The 17,413-nt window shown below is 29.7% G+C and overlaps 1 protein-coding gene across 4 annotated transcripts in view; it reads right to left on the bottom strand.

The window, feature by feature from the left end:
* nrm (neuromusculin) overlaps positions 1–17,413 on the bottom strand; it is a 179,384-nt gene that overhangs the window by 33,956 nt on the left and 128,015 nt on the right. For all 4 annotated transcript variants that reach the window (XM_018449123.1, XM_018449124.1, XM_018449121.1 and 1 more), the window contains exons 4-6: positions 15,727–15,897; positions 14,558–14,719; positions 4,280–4,464 (exon numbers count right to left, since the gene is read on the bottom strand). In XM_018449123.1, the coding sequence (XP_018304625.1) occupies positions 4,280–4,464; positions 14,558–14,719; positions 15,727–15,897 (518 nt within the window). The remainder of the gene's footprint in view (positions 1–4,279; positions 4,465–14,557; positions 14,720–15,726; positions 15,898–17,413) is intronic.

The following is a 17,413-nucleotide window of genomic DNA, read 5'->3' as shown; positions in this document are numbered from 1 at the left end:
TGGTCAAATGCTTAAACAGTATTTACCTATAAAAATGAGCGTGCATTATTCGTGTGGTTCTATTATTTTCTTATTATTCTCTTTTTCGATTATTTATAAATTGTTTTATTTTAAAATAATAAAAATGATGACATATATGCAATAAAAAATATAGATAACAAAAAACGCGATTATGTTTAGAGATTAATTCTCAAAAATTTAATTCTCTAAGCAGAAAAAAATAGAGAGTAAAATGCAAAAAAACAGAAGCGATTCAATTAGCGTTTATCTGTTTTGACAGATTTTAATTAACTTACATCGTATATTGAAAATATTCATGTTATCATATTTCTATGATACGTATTAATCGCTACCAAACATTGCTGATTCATCAAAAAATGGATTTCTGTATCAATTTCCAGTTGGCGAAAAATAAAAGTAACGCAATACTGCGAGCGTCTATTTGAGACTCTGCGTAACTTTAATAATTCTGTAATTACTCAGCGTAATTGAAAATGCACTAACAAGTCGATATTTGTAATGAAACGTATCCCTTGTTATATATTCGCAGTAAAGGTGATCAATTCTTTCTTTCGAGTAATTGTATGTTTTATCAGTACTACGTAGATATATTCCGATTCTGATTTAAAACATTAGAACAGTAAATGATTGCATAAAAGCTAAATTTATACTCGCTCAATAGCAGTTATTTTAATCTAAAATAAATGTAACGATATCTCTCTATGGGAGTAAAAAGAAACTTTATATTAATAATGTGTATTATTTATTATATAATTATTCCATGAATTTATTTTCATTTCTTCTTTATAAAATTGTTGTTTTTTATCAGTGAATTAAACATTACTTCAAAAATTTATTTTTGAACATTTAATTTAAAATGTTTTCACTTAATAGCAAAAAATAAGATTTAACTATGTAGAACAAATTTTATGAAAAATAACTATCTAAATTATCTATCACTCATTATATTATTATTATTATTATTAAGTTATTGAAAAGAACACATCGATTTATGATAAAATTTTTAATTAATTCTATAATTATATGATTAAAATTATATGAGAATTAAAAAGAAAAGATATGTGTATATCCCTATAAAAATAAAATTAGGTTTTTTTTAATAGCGTCAATTTATTAGAATCTGCAAAAGCGTACAGAAGAGCATGAATACAACGCTTGTCGCAAAAATTGTAAAGCTATCTCCTGCTGAGCTTGTAATATCCTACTTCGCGCGAAAGGGTGTACTCGAGTTTAAAAATGTGATGCTCTTAATCCTGTTATGACGTGACGCTCATATTGGCTGCAGGAATTCGTGGCATGTAATTGCTTGTCACTGGGTAAATACCTGCCTGCTACCGCTGTGCAATGTCCTGAACGGATTCAGTTATATCGTCGCTCGTCCCGTAATCAGGCCTACTTGATAAACAATACAATTATAATATCCCAATCATATGGAATTGCAAATGTTAGAAATATATATTGATAATTGCAATTATACTAACTGACGATTTAATTAACGATTCGTTAACTTCGCCGACGCGCCGAGATGCAACGGTATAATGATTCTTCTTCAAACATCGTTAATTAACACCGCAAAATGAATAAAATTCGTCGTGCATGCGTTATCTTGCTATTCCATACTATTCGAATATTTATTTTTATATTAAAATTATTTAAACAAATATATTTTTATATTTGCGAAAATATTACAGTGCGCAATGTTAAGTTTGTACGCAAAATAACAAAAGATTATCGCTGATATGTAAATCATGATACAACTGAAATAGGAATTTCAATATTGATTTGAACATTTCACCGATTAAGATCCATTAATGCAAGATTAACTTTAATCTCTGTCTAATTTACTGTTTATTTTTTCTCGTCTTTATTTTAATGCGTGGTCTACAATGGGCAGTAGCAGTAGTGAATTAAGGAGTAGGTGCAGAAATCGATTAATCATAGTTGATTATCTTTCTCACATTCGATTATGATTGGTTGATTTCTGCGTCTACTCCTTAATCCACTACTGCTACTGCCCATTGTAGACCACGCATTAGAGAGACAATTTTTTCTGTACATAAAGAATCTTTTGTTATCGAGACGGAATGTCGTTTTATCTACTTTATGACTTTTAACCGTGACGATATTTTTTTGCACTAATTACACGTAAGTGCGAGCAGTCTCGTATGCAGTCATTTTGCGTGCACACAGCTTTATAGCTTCAGATACTTCCGTAATGGATTTATGATAGCTGCGTGACGTCTATGACTTCTACATGCATATACGTATACGCGATAGCGCAGCGACACGATATGTAGAGGAGTCTAATGATTTTTCGATGCCACCGCTGCCGTGCAGCCACTCGTTCGAGCATGAAATTGATTTTTTACAAGTCAAGAATAAAACAGCCACGTGATTTGAAAGTAAATGATGATTTCTTGATGTTGTCATTTCCGATTTTATTTTGTTCTATTATATTTAAGGATGTATTACACATATTTTCAAAATAATGAAAAAGTTCTGAAAAAATTACAAATTATTCTATAGAGGGATCACTAGATTTTATATAATACAAAAAATTTTCCAACGATTTATCATCTGGATCATGAGTTATTTCAATAAGAAGTAGACTTTTTTTAAAATTAAAGTTCTAATAGAAATGTATAGAAATATATTAAAAAATAATGATAAAAATTTTAATTTTTTTATACAAGTATTTTAATTAATTTTAAGTATTTGAATTAATTTATGTAAAGTTATATTGCGGTGCAGAAATTAGTTTTGTAAATAAACAAAATATTAATTTTTTCTAAATCTTTGTAACTAATCTCTGAATCGTAATAAAACTTTGCATAAATCATTTTGAATTCTTAAAGTACTTATATACGAAAAAATTGAAATCTGTTTTTTCATTGTTTTTTCAATTTTAATTTATAACAAAATAAAAATAATAACAAATAAAATAAATAACGTATTATTAAAAAAAAATAGATTGTTATAACAATTTTTATATGTATGTAGTTTATTTTTAAAGTATAAATATTAATACATTTAAAATAGATATAATACATCCTTAGCTATTCCACAATCAAAATCTCATTTAAAATGTCTTTCATTTGATTAAGAGCCATCGGAATTTAATTCTCTTTATATTTTTGTGAGTATTTTTCCATTGTACGATCGCCAGTAGTTTTTATAAAGCAGAGTCGAAAGAAAATTGTATATAACCACTTCCATCCCTACGAAACAATGGAAGGATAAGTCGTAGGTAATGCGGTCTTTTCATTCGCGAAATTCCGTTTTTAAACACATTTAAATCGTATCTGATAAAAACTGGATAATCCAAAAAGAAACCTCGAAAAGTACATCGATCGATAAACTGTCAAACTTCCTAGATTCTAAATTCGTTTCGACTCTGCTACTTTTTCCGGGGTGAATACGAAAATTTGTTGCTCCGCAAAAACGTTCAATGGGAATTAAAATATACGATACGTGCTGTACCGATCGATTTAGAATTTCCCGGTAGGTAGTTTCTTGAAGTTTACTATGGCACTGCAAGTCTGTACGCTTTCGCCTAGTAACTGAATCAAAACTTTCGCGAAGCGCTTCTCTCATTCATTGTCGCGTACCACGAAACCTGCTCATCCTGTACATTTATTTAGATGCAAATAGCGGTGAGGTCGACGCAAAATTCAAGCCTATTAGGAAGCTATTGTATATCAAGAATTCCGTGCACGTTATCCAGTGATAAACGCATTTGGCGAATAGGAAGATCCTTTTTAATGAAAATTATTCTTTCTCTATCAAAGAAAAAAAGTAATTTTGCCACACTTTAACTCTTAATCTTTACAGAAGCACATTTTTTTCTACTGGATGGATTTTTATTAACATTGATACTTATATATTATTTGGAGATTTCTAATTACGAATCTAAAATCTTTCAGAAATTTAAAATAGTACATCAAAAGGTTAAAATCTGATACATATATTGAATTTTGCATTTTTATTCACTTTTTTCTCTCTTTATTATTGTTATACTAAAGTAATTTTTATATAATATTTTATTATTTATATAGAATAAATTGTTTTTTTCTATAAGAAAATACTTTCAGAATTTTTACATATTCAAAACTTTTTAAATAAAAAATGAGCACACGTGAATAATTCTCCATGAATTATATATTACAAATTGAAATGTGCTTAATTTTTATTTAAATTCACAGTCTTCTAACTTCATTAGTTAAGTATAGCCCAATTAATTTGGAAAATTAGTACTCACATTTTCGTGTATTTTTGTTTCGAACATTTCGAATCTCTCATTGCTCTCGCTTAAAAAGTGCGTTCCGTTCTTCCATGTCACATTAGCAGCGGGTCGTGCGGCTTGTACCTTACATTGCAATAAAATCTTCGTGCCCTGCACAACGTGACCAACCACTCCCTCCAAATCCATCTTCAGCGGACGCACTGTAAAGAGAATAGGCAAGTGTAAGACTAATATGTAATAAAACTGAGATATAAGTCGGTCTCGAATTCGGCTAAATTGAGCAAACCATGATATTGCAATATTGATATCTCTTTTAAAAAAAGTTTATTAAAATTAATTATGTCTCTTTTTATGAACAATTCTGATATTTTCTAAAAAAGTCGAAATTATAACTCAATTATAATTTTGATTTATTTTATATTTTTATATTATTTTTCAGCAGTATTGTTGGAAAGAGAAGAGAATATTTTCATATCAAATTTTTCAAAACGTGATTTTAAATAAGTTAATTAGGTTCGTATTTGTATTAATTGTATATTACTGCATATAGAGAGCAATTAGAAAGTTAATGTTAATATATATAATATTTATAATGAAAATCCTTTTTTGAATATATAACTCATTTATTAAGAAAAGATCTTTTTAAAGTTAAAATCAAAATCACTTTTCTCGACTCGTATATATTATATACAGGGTAAATCACTTAAGGAGATAGGAAAAATGTTTCAGATGAAAGTGGAACGGTTTCAAGGGGGACGTATTTTGGTCATGTATTTTTCTTCTAGGTGGAGGCACCAAAAAGATATGAAGGTCACTTCCTTTTTTTAAATAGAATTATATAATTTTTTTTATGTAATATGATTCCTCTAATTATTTTGCATATAAAAGTATTAAGGTAGAAATATAAAAAAAAACAGTAGTTTACAAGATATTTTATACTTTATTGTGACATATATTGATATAAAATATTAAACAATTCGTAAACTATTGATTTTTTTATAATTGTACCTTAATACTTTTATGAACAGAATAATGAGATGAATCAATTGGTGGAAAGAAAACACATAGTTGCTTATTTAAAAAATTATCTATTTTGCATACATATTTTTTTAAAGCAACTGTGTGTTTTCCTTCCATCAATTGATTCATCTCATTATTCTGTTCATAAAAGTATTAAGGTGCGATTATTAAAAAATTAATAGTTTATGAGTCATTTAATATTTTATGCCAATATATGCTAAAATAAAGTATAAAATATCTCGTAAACTATTGGTTTTTTAATATTTCTATCTTAATACTTTTATATGCAGAATAATTAGAGGAATTATATTGTGTAAAAAAAATTATACAATTCTATTTTAAAAAATGGAGATGACCTTTAAATCTTTTTGGCGCCTCCGCACTGTTAAATCTATAGTGTCAAATTTAATCTACCGTGAGTCGCCACTGTTCCTACTCAATCATGTCGTTATTTTATACTAAAACAATGGTTATATTTGACACTATAGTGTTAATTTGATATTGTATAGTGTCAAATTGACACGGTATAGTGTCAAATTTAACTATCATTTTGATAAAAAATAACGATATATTTAGTAGGAGCAGTGGCGACTCACGGTAGGTTATATTTGACACTATAAATTTAACAGTGCACCTAGAAGAAAGACAACATGACTAAAACACGTCTCCCTTGAAACCGTTCTACTCTCATTTGAAACATCTTTTCCTATCTTTAAAACTGTGGGCGTTATTTGGGTGACCGGTCTTAAGGGACTCACCCTATATATATAAATTTAGGATAATTCGAAGATCCTTCATTTATCGATAAATATTTAACATTTATCATTTAATATTTATGGTAATTTGAATCTTACTTATGATAATTTTATATAAATTGAACACACACACAACACAACACATACATTTAAATTTAATATATTATAGATTTTTACCATATACTATATCTGACTATTATTTTCATTATAAACTGATTAGGACATATATATGTATATACGAATGTGTTTTTGGTGAAAACTAAACACTTGAACGGCAAAGTCCACTTATATCTACCACTGTTTAAGTCTTTTTATGTTCTCATCATTTGCTGTCACAACTAACCGCAAATGCCTCCTCTTTACGGTTTAAATGCTCGTGATTCTTGAACATTGAAGATTGTGTCACATACTTTATATGATAATCTTTTGTGTTGCAATAAAGGTAGCTTACGCGTTGCATTTAACGATGTCTGTATAGCTGTCTGTCTAAACGTGCCATCCTTTCTGTGTATCAAGTCATATGAAACACAGCCGTTAACGGTAGTAGGCGCCATGTAATGACGATCGCGTGGTATCTAGACTTCGCATGGCACTGAAGCGACATTAGGGTTGGCATGTGTAATTGAGGGTAGAGATCGACATGATTGTGGATATTTGTGTGAGACGTGCGAAACGTCAATTTCAGCAATTTCATATCTCTGATATCTTTCGGCGTGTGTCAAAATATAAATCATATTAGTCCTATGATTAATTAATCATTTCTGTGGTGATTTTAAAGTAAACAATGTCCATATCAACGTACGCACTTAGTAAATAATAAACCAAATTTCAGTCAAATTTAATACATTTTCTTGAATTAAATTAAATTGTTTAATTTCATTGTTTTAGTTAAAATAATGACATATTGAGTAAGAGTAGTAGCGACCTATTAAAATGATTAAAAATAACTCAAATTGGTATAATTTGACATTATGAATTTAATAGTAGGCACATAGTACAATAGCTATTAGATTATATTTTATGAACTTTAAAATAAAAAGTAGATATATAACTCTAATTTTTAACAGTGTTAGCTTTCAAAGGAGAAATAGTAATTAAATTTTTTGAGTTAAATAACATTTTGCAACTTTTAATTTCCATATATGTCAAAATATAAAATTTAACTCCATTTAATTAAATTAACAACATATTGAATAGCAGTGACAAACTATATTCTATAGAAATAGTTAAAAATAACTCAAAATTGGGGATATAATTTGACATTAGGAATTTAGTAGGTATAGAAAATATATAAGAATAGTAAAGAATTTTAAAAGTTTTGCAAAATTATGGGTATTATCTACTGATTGTATTAAATTATGTAACATATTTTGCGCCATGATAAAAACAGCAATATGTTATCACTCAGATATATGAATTGTTGTTTAACTAATGATCGTTCTATTATTTAGTTAGCGTTGTTGTTTATTTAACATAAAGGCCAGCTATTATTTAGCTAATTACTGTTTATTTAACATCTGACCAAAATGTTTGTAATCGTTGCAGTGACAGGAATGTCAATAGACAAGTGTGATGGACAACTTTTCAGTGCTTACTCCAGTATCGCGATTGTTCCGGAAACTCATGGTTAATGGAATATTCGAAAACTGTCATTTCGGTATCGTTAAATCGATACCGAAAGCTTCTATACGGACACACAGCTTACGATAAAAATGGCTTATAGAACCGTGTTAATCGGTAACGATGCATATCCACCTGCTGTATATGTAGGTATATCCATTAGCGCCGATAGATTTCGCAACGGGTAACGTTACGTATACATCACGGTGCACCGCGAAACTCATGATCAAGTTTTCTTTCAATTATTAAATGCTTGGAGATTTTTGTACGCGCATTGAATTTACTTTAAACTTTCGCAAAATATCTTGCAACAAACTACTAGGTTGCAACAAAAGTTTGTAGCGCTACTTCATTTGGAACATGTGTGCTTTTTTTTTAAATGGCAATTATTCGATAGAATAACGTTTCAACTTTAAAAATCTGTTTTTTGAATTGCGCACTAAAAAAAAAAATTAGCTGCTGCAGCAAATTAGACGGTAAAATATGGCATAGTATTTTTAATTAGCTGTAGCAGCTAATTTTTCATTATATCAGCCATTTTTCGGTTGTGTTAGCTTCCAATGTCAGTACAGGATTTTGATAAGTTAACATAACCAAAATTGTTTGCTGCAACCAATTAAAAATGTTATGCCATATTTTACCATCTAATTTGCTGCAGCAGCCAATCTTTTGTTTTCATTGCGGTATAATGAATTTTAATAGAACTATGAGCAATCAAAATCAAATGCTCCTTTCATTTAATCCGCGATAACTCACAATCAGTAACAAAAAATTTATATTTTATAATATTTTTGAGAAACGATTTTGCAGGAAAAAATTTAAGCTTTTATGTTAGAAAGTTAAAAATTTTCGTAAGTTTTTTGTGATCTTTAAAAAGATAGATTTTTAAAATTTAAATTTTTTTAAAATTAGATAAAAATTATATTTTTGTTTATTTTTAACGAAAGTTACAGTTGCTTGAATTTTGACGTTTGAAACATTACAAATTTTTGTTCCAATCCAATATTTTATATTTAAATAGAATTTTTGTAAGTATCATTAAATTAATTATGTGTATCTATGTATAAATCAAGCTGTCATTATTTTAAGCGTTTTACGAATATTCTTCTAAGCATCCTAATATTCGATATCTTAAAATTTGTATTGGAAGAATTAGATATATATATCGCTCTTTCATTAAATGTAATCGTAGATCGATTTTTACGATTATATTTAATGAAAACAAATTTTAGTTACATTTTTTAAACTTCAGCGGACCGTAGCTTTTTTCTGTTAATGGAACTAAAAGTCATGAAGCGGTGCGATTATTACACGTGGTTTGGTATTAGTAGATTGGTCGTTGATGCTTCTCGAAAAGTCATGCAGAAAACATTGCCAATAATTCACTGGCCAAACTCGATGAATGGTATTCAATACAAGAGGAATACGAAAAGAAAAGGCACAGGATCCGAATAGAGAGCGAATGGCGAATCTAATATCGGGAATTGCATTTGCCTTCAATTGCACTCCCCCTACCTGACTAAAGAGAGAGAAAGAAAGAAAGAACGGTGACAAAAGTTGTAAAAAAAGAGTAAAAAGTCACTTTCTTTACGTAAATAGTTTTTTCGTTGGAAAATGTGCTGATGCTTTTGATCCTGGAACAAATCTACGCGTCGGCATTCACTTTGAATTCATATGGATGGTAGTAGATTGCATTATAGAACGTGTTTTATCGCATGCTTTCAAGAGAGTAACGCGGATATCTTTAGCGTGAAGATTTAACGTTTTGGCAAAAGTTTATGAGGAAATCAGGCTCTCATTCAGAGTCTTATTAAAGTAAAATCGTCTTAAATTATTAATTTAGAATTAATTAATTTAAGTTATTGAATGTAAATATCGCGTATCTGTAATAATAAAAAATGGTAAATGATAAATAGGAAGCTAAATTCTAAAAGGTAATAATATCAATAAATTTCATAGATTTCTCTCTGAGAACTTCAATAATCTTTAACAGCTAATTACTCTTAAATAAAAATTATATCCCTTAGAATATACACGCATAGTATGTCATCAATAAATTTAAATATCGATTTTCCATAAAAGCAGTAGAAAAAATAAACGCGATCTTTGTGAAAAGTAATTTTAACGGGCGAATCTTCTTTCATGGAAGCTTCAAAATCTTCAAGGAATGCTCTCTAATCACGGTCATTTTCAAGATACGTCTAACATGACAGGGAATAAGATTCCTCCTTCATTTTCGTGAAAATTCACCGTTCAGCCAATTTCCTTCACGCCCGAAAATTTCTGAAAGTTCGCAACCTTATAAGCTGGTTACGAGACTTTTTAAGTCCGTAGCCAATGGCAATGCGATTTCCTGGTTTTGTTTGCCTATAAGAAGCGCGACGCCTGAAAACTCTGTCAGGTGCTTACTCGCGAGTTCTTGTCATTCCCATCTTGCTTCCACGACTTTCAACGAGCAGCTGCAGGGGCCGTGTGATTTTCGCAGATATCCTGCAGGCATTCGCGATATTTCCGCTTTAAATTCACCGTAGATCGTTAGGTACCGCGGCTCACCGAGAATTTATTTATATTTTGTATATCAAATTGACCGTGCTGATGAATTTCAAACTACTTCATGTTGAAATTCAACGATGCGACTATTATTTATTTCTTTCCTCGGAAATTCCTTTCCTTTTTCACGTTAGCCCGTTTATATTCCTCCTATCCAGTTTTTATCACATGCTGAGAGACAATTTTTCACGATACAGGATTAAAATGAACAATGTCGATACGTTAGCAAAAGCGTTGAATGATATCGTGTTCTTTCATCCCATATAACGCAAAAGAATCGTGAATTGCAATAACAAATAAGAACATTACAAATATGCAACGCATATTTGAAAAAAAAATTACAAAAGAAAAAAAAATATAAAAAAAAAATATTCATATAGTTAGAAGTGAATTATTAATAAATATCTGCCTCTTCAAATTTTTTTTTAAATTTAATAACATAAAATGTTAGTATTAAAATAAAGTATTAAAATAAAATTAATTCTCATTAGATATTGTGTGTAGCATATAAGATTAGTTGACCTATAACTTAAAGTTTTATCTCGATAAAACCATGGTCTTTTACGATAAAATACATTAATTTTTAATATATCAGCACATTTTGTAATTATTTAAATAATATATTATTAACTCCTTTAACTACATTTTTATCTCTTTAATTGCATTTTTATCGAGTATCAGAAAGAACACGCAACACGTTTTCAAGTAATTGTTTTTTTTAGCGCATAATAATTTTTCGTCCTAACGTCGCTAGCGGTTTTTTTTATTACGGAGGAATTCATTATGCAAATCTCATTATTTAATAAGAATTAGAATTGTCATTGCTTTACAAGTAATACAATTGTAGTTGATACAATTGTAGCGAGTTTGAATTATCGGAAGAATCACGTTTATCTTCATTATAACAGTTACGTTAATTAAATCTAATCGTAATTGTCGATAGTAATTATTACGAGAAATTGCGAGAGGTTTATGAATAATATATGTCGATAATCTGATGATACTGAGTACAAATGGTAAAGCTGTAAGATAGTTTCTTCTCCGGCAATATCTTAGCGTCATATTTGTCATAATAACTACCTATAAGTGAATATTAATAAATAAATGATTCAATAATGAGAAATCAACGCGCAATAATTTATTAATCGAAGCATCGTATGAGAGGAAAATTAGTCTCGACTTCACAGTTAATAACGCGGTTATCGATACTCCGAGAATTACGCATGTTCGCGTATCTATTGGTATAGTGATATTACGCGGTTTGGAATTCGGTTAATGTTAATAAATTTCTAATTACAACACAAGAATGGCCTATGCAACACATTAATTTCGTAAATTCATCAGTGATTTTGCATGCACGCGTGGAAAGCTCTTCTGACACATGCTAAGTGATAGACATTTAATTATTTACAACATGCAAAATTTCGTATACGCGTGAGTAGATTCACGCTTAAATAAAATTCAGTTAACGGATACGGTGTGCTTTAATTACAAGTATCGCCGTAGTGACGTGCATATACTTTAATCAGCAAATTCGTGAAGCGGCGATGCATGTATATGTTAAAGAAACGAAGAAATAATTTCTGAAAAAATATATATTATATATATATATATATATATATATTTTAGCTCACTATTACTCGTGCTATTAAAAAGATAGGAGAACATCAGACATTTCGCTTACCTAAGCGATGTATTTTCCCTTAAATTATATAGAAATGTCTTTCCTCTGTTCCACATTTATCAAGCACATTGTTTAGTAATATTGAATAATTTACGGTGTACTGCAATTTTAAACGGAAGTGGACAATAGGCAGTTTATTAAAGCTGCTCGAAATTTATATTTATGAAAACCGTATACACGAAACTGTATATGACGAAACAGAATAATTTTCTACTAAAATTATGTATTGACATGAGGTAACGGTTAATGAGAAAATTCCATTAAGGTTTCTCTGTCATGTCGATATGAATTCTAGAGTAACAGTTCCGTATTGTGATAATTTGATTAATGTACAATATAATTTAGTGTATTATATTAAGTGCAATTATATTAAGTGCGTTTTCTCGTTGAATAATTAACAATGTACACAATATATATTTCATTTTATTTATACTTATTAGTTTGACGCTTTACAAAGTATTTCAATATTAAATTTCATTTATCTGGATAAAAATGCAAGTACTTTATATATACTTAATTAAATTGCGTTTCTGTTGAAAGAGAAATTACATATAATTGACTTTTCGCTTTCGAATTATTTTAAATAGATTAAAATATATGAAAAAATTATTGGAGTGCCTATTGCGATAATTAATAAGTACAAAGTACATTACATTTAATTTTACGTTTTATGTTACATTTTACATCGCATGACTACATGTAAAATTGGCTTTACCTGATATAGAGGTACCAGTTATATTTCATATGAAATTCCATAGCAAAGTTTAAAAATATGTTCTGCCAGTTTTCCGTTTTAAAAATTCGGTAGTGGAGTGGTTTATGACTGTACGCGCAGTTCTGTCAGTGCAGAAATCCAAATTCGAGATGCAAACCACTTTTCCACGTACGAAATCGGATTTCGTGTACTCTCGCTTTACACGAGACTTTTCAAAGCGTGATGTCTCTGCACTCGCATCCTCACTTCGCGCGAATTTCAGAGATTTTAAGCGCCGAGCCGTCCTCTCAAAGCGAATTCCAAACTCTGCATCCATAGATCGTTCAAATTGCATTATTGTGCGGTAAAATATGGAAGCACATGGCTATTTTTTCGCCTCAGCTGTTTCTTGTGGCTAAACCTGCAGCTGGATATGTCAGCGGAATGTCTGCGGAACTGTGAAATGACTCAGCTCGGACTCTCGTGTTGAATAATTTTAAAATGAATTAAATGTTAGAATAGAGCTTCTCTTTAATTACGTTATTATTGTATCGACAGGGAACGGCCGCAGGCCGGTTGACATGTTCCGAGAAATTTCATGTTCTGAGAACGTTTACAGTACTTATATGCACATTCGCGAACATGTTATAATTAGTTTGTTTTGTAGTACATAATATAGTACATAATAGTCTGTACGTAAGTATAATACGCACGTAGAGTTTAGTGCGAATATAATACATTGCTGAATCAGTTTACCGCAAATGTAACATACATTATTAAAGATGTTGGAGAAAATAGGAAACTACGATAGAAAATCGATTGTCGACACATTATGTTCAAACTTTACATGAATATGTAAAAAGGAAAACAGTTACTAAAATATTTAATTTAGGTAAATTAACAATTAATAGCTGTTAATGATCAATATAGCGACCGATTCTTATCGCATGTACTGGCAATTTATTACTGCATTATTTACTCTATTTGTCTTCAAATTATCCAGATTTAAAATCGTGCATATTGCAATAGCCAAACTTTTTTTTTACGGAAAGAACAGTTTTGTTGAAATATCTAAAAATTTAATTATAGATTTGAAAAATAAAAGCTAAAATAAAATCTTTTTAAGATTGAGAAAAGGAATTTCGTTTTTCACTAACGCTTCCGAAGCGAAATTTACTCAAATTTTTTAATCTCTGATATTACATAACTTTCTGCAGACCTTATTAGGAAATGTTAATTGACATTGAACATTAAACTCATTCATATTCTACAGTGAGTACACTCCGTGCAAAAATTCTCGTTCGGCTGCGTTGATATAGTACAATGTGGTCGTGGTGTCATTCATATTCATACTCCAACTGTGAGTTTATCCGATGTTACCCGATGTTTTGATTTAATGAATAAACGATACTCAGCGGAATTGTTGCAAATTTAGGTCAAAGTACTCACATTCTGTTACTATACTCTCATTGAGTTTGTAGTAATCGGTTATCGAATTGCATATTACATCATACGCAAATTACGTAGGTATATCGCGCGATCGAAACTGTAAGCGATCTAGACATATAGCATTTTACCTATCGATGAAATATGCAATAATCGATTCACATACATAGTCGATGCATCACGTGATGGTCAACGTATATTTTTTAATTGGAGTCTCGTATATTGAAAAGCTTTAGCATTGAGAGCGCTTTATTATTACGTAATGACGAATATTAAGTAATGGAAAGACTGTTAGTTTAGTTGATAGTTTTCTTTCTCTCTCTCTCTCTCTCTCTCTATATATATATATATAATGCAATTAAAAATACAGCACAGAAAGACCTTTTGTGTAAGTTAATAAAAAAAGGCACAAGAGCTTTGTTACGATATTAAAGATATTTAAATAATGTCATATAAATCGATATGTTTTTCTTAACGATTGTAAATATCTTGTTGTTTTTCTTGAATGAGATGTGTGTACTTACCATGTATGTCTAGTTTAATATCAACTGTTAGTGGTTCCACGAGTGCAGTATTGTTGACTTTACACATGAATGTTGCGCCTAACTCTTCTCGTGTAATTTGCATCTCCAGTAAACTACTGCCAGTACCAATTCCGGTATCGGTGACAGTCCTCGAGTTCGTTGCTAAAATAGAACATTTCTTGATAGATATCGTTCGGAGAGAAAAAGAAATTCTTGTTATTATTTTAACAAGTAACATGAATTTAGAATGAAATACATATTGAAATATGTGTAAAGAAACAATAATGTTTCGTATTTCTTTTAAAAGTGCGCACAAAATTAATCATATAATAAAAACAGAAAATCCTGATAATATAATCGGATAATAGTTATCCGATAACTGATTAATAAAGAAAGCTGAGGCACTTCTTTGTCTTTCAATTTCCGCATTTGAATAATGATTCAATGGTAATGCTTCTCTTAGATTTTAATTTACATGCAATTTCACTAAAGCATGGAATAAAATTACACATTTATAGCATTCATTAATTTATTTTATTCTAATTACTAAGTTATTATACATAGAGAGAAAAATGTTTGGTATTTGTAACTATATATATAGTTACTGTTATTATTATTATAGCAGTAATAATCATAATTATAATATATAATTATAGTTACAAATACCAAACATTTTTCTCTCTGTGTATAAGATAAAATTCTATTAAATTATTTTATAGATAAAATTACGTTTGGTTCTGTTATATATTTCACATAATTAGATAGTTATATTAAGATATCCGGGAAATGATTATGTAACTTTTTCCTTAAGGCGGAAATATGAAAAGCGAAAATTTTTACCATTAAAATTAATGAAGAAAATTTTCATTTTTCATGTTCCTAAGGAAAACGTTACATGATCGATACTCTGATTAGTATTTTAAATTCATTAATTTCATTACTGCACAATATAGTTACTTAGTAATTAATTATTATTACTACAAGAATAAAAAATTGTCGAATTATCGCATGGCTAAATTATATAACAGAAGGATATTTATTATACAAAATGTTATAAATTAAAGAACTAAGTTTGGTTTGTCTTCTTTCAAAGTTCCTCAAAAGCATGTATGAACTTATAAACACATCTGATCCTATCGGTTTCAACGTAAGCAAATTGCAAATCTTACCTTCGAGTAGCTGGTCATCTTTAAACCATTCGACCGTAGGTACAGGTTTGCCTTCTCCGCTCTCGCAGTACAATGATATTATCGAGCCTTCATTTATAGGTCCTAAAGTGGCGCCAGTGCTCAAAGTATTTTTAGAATTTTCATCGATGACGCGTACAAACGCTGGTTGCACTGAAAAAATATAATATACAAAAATTATATAGAAGATTGTTTTACTTTATATATAGTTACTTCCACTAGCTTCTAACATATGTCGTAAAAACTTAAAATTTTGTCGTAATTCATATCTGCGTTACGATATATATATGATATTTATTGTTAAATTACCGTATAAGATTATATATTTTTTATCCATCGACAATACCTTAAAATATACGTCTGCACGAAATACCTCGTTTCCTTATGACTCTTATTTCCCGTTCGCATAAATGCATCCTTTATATAAGCCCTTTGATGAAATGACGTTCAATTACGACGAATTTCTTAACAAGAATGTACGTTGTATACACGCTATTATGCACAAAGATAGCGCTCCACGGGAAACTACCTATATTGCTTTGATGTTCAAAATAATAAGAGAATGTTCCGTAAAAAATTGCATTTACAATATGTCTTGATATAAATAAAGCATTGGTTTCGTTTAAAGTTATGTGCGATCGCTTTATGAAGTATCGTACACGGAAAAAAAGTAGCTGTTGTAACTAAAAACTGTATGTGGTAATTAAATGGCAGGTGTAAAATATGGACAGCTAAAATATAGATATTATAGCTAATGTCTTAGCTGTGATATCTATATTATAGCAGCAACAGCAAACCATTTCGCTGTAGTTTATAAATGTATAGTTACAGCAGCAAATATATTATAACAAACTAAGATTAGTTATGGCAGAGAAAATCTTTTTTTCTGTGTAAACGTCAACATTTAAAATTTAATCTGTTGTTTTGCGTTTGGATGCTATAAATAATAAAACGATATCTGACTAGTGGGATTTTAGACGTACGTTATTTCAACGTTTTTAAGCGTTTCGATTCATACAAATCGATGAACAGCTCTGATACATTGTTCTATCGGTTTCAGTGTAAGCAAATTTTATCCTCGACAGTTCATATTTGTTCTGTATATTTTTCGGTTTATAAATAATAGATACAGATTCCATTTTATATATATATATATGTGTGTGTGTGTGTGTGTGTGTGTGTGTGTATATATGTTTGTACGTACATATACAGGGTGTTTCCAAATTAAATGGCAAAACTTCGGGAGCGTGTAGAGGAGTAAAAAACTAAGAAAAAAAGTCCTATAGACATATGCTCGTTTTTGCTCCGTTTCAGAGAAATCGAAAAAAAATGTTTACATTTCTTGCCATATCTAGCACCGACATATTTGATTACATTTTCCACTTTCTGTTATGAATTTGTCAGTCGCTCTTTGAAAGCCTTTAACAGTAGATGAATTTTGTCTTTTGCAATATGCCGCGTACGTATTCTAATAGTGAATATGCTGATATGGTTTTTGTATACGGTTTCTGCAACGGTAATGCTTTAAAGGCGGTGCGAGAATATGCACGACGATTTCCAAACAGAAGAGTGCCAAACCGAAGAGTGTTTATGTTGACATTTAATAGATTGCGAGAGACTGGAACATTTTCAATTCGACAAGAAAACAACCGATTTCAAGCAGCGTTAC

The sequence above is a fragment of the Mycetomoellerius zeteki genome, unplaced genomic scaffold, assembly GCF_001594055.1.
Source record: "Mycetomoellerius zeteki isolate Tzet28-1 unplaced genomic scaffold, Tzet1.0 scaffold232, whole genome shotgun sequence".
Classification (NCBI taxonomy): domain Eukaryota; kingdom Metazoa; phylum Arthropoda; class Insecta; order Hymenoptera; family Formicidae; genus Mycetomoellerius; species Mycetomoellerius zeteki.
This window is presented reverse-complemented; position numbering and strand designations above follow the sequence as displayed.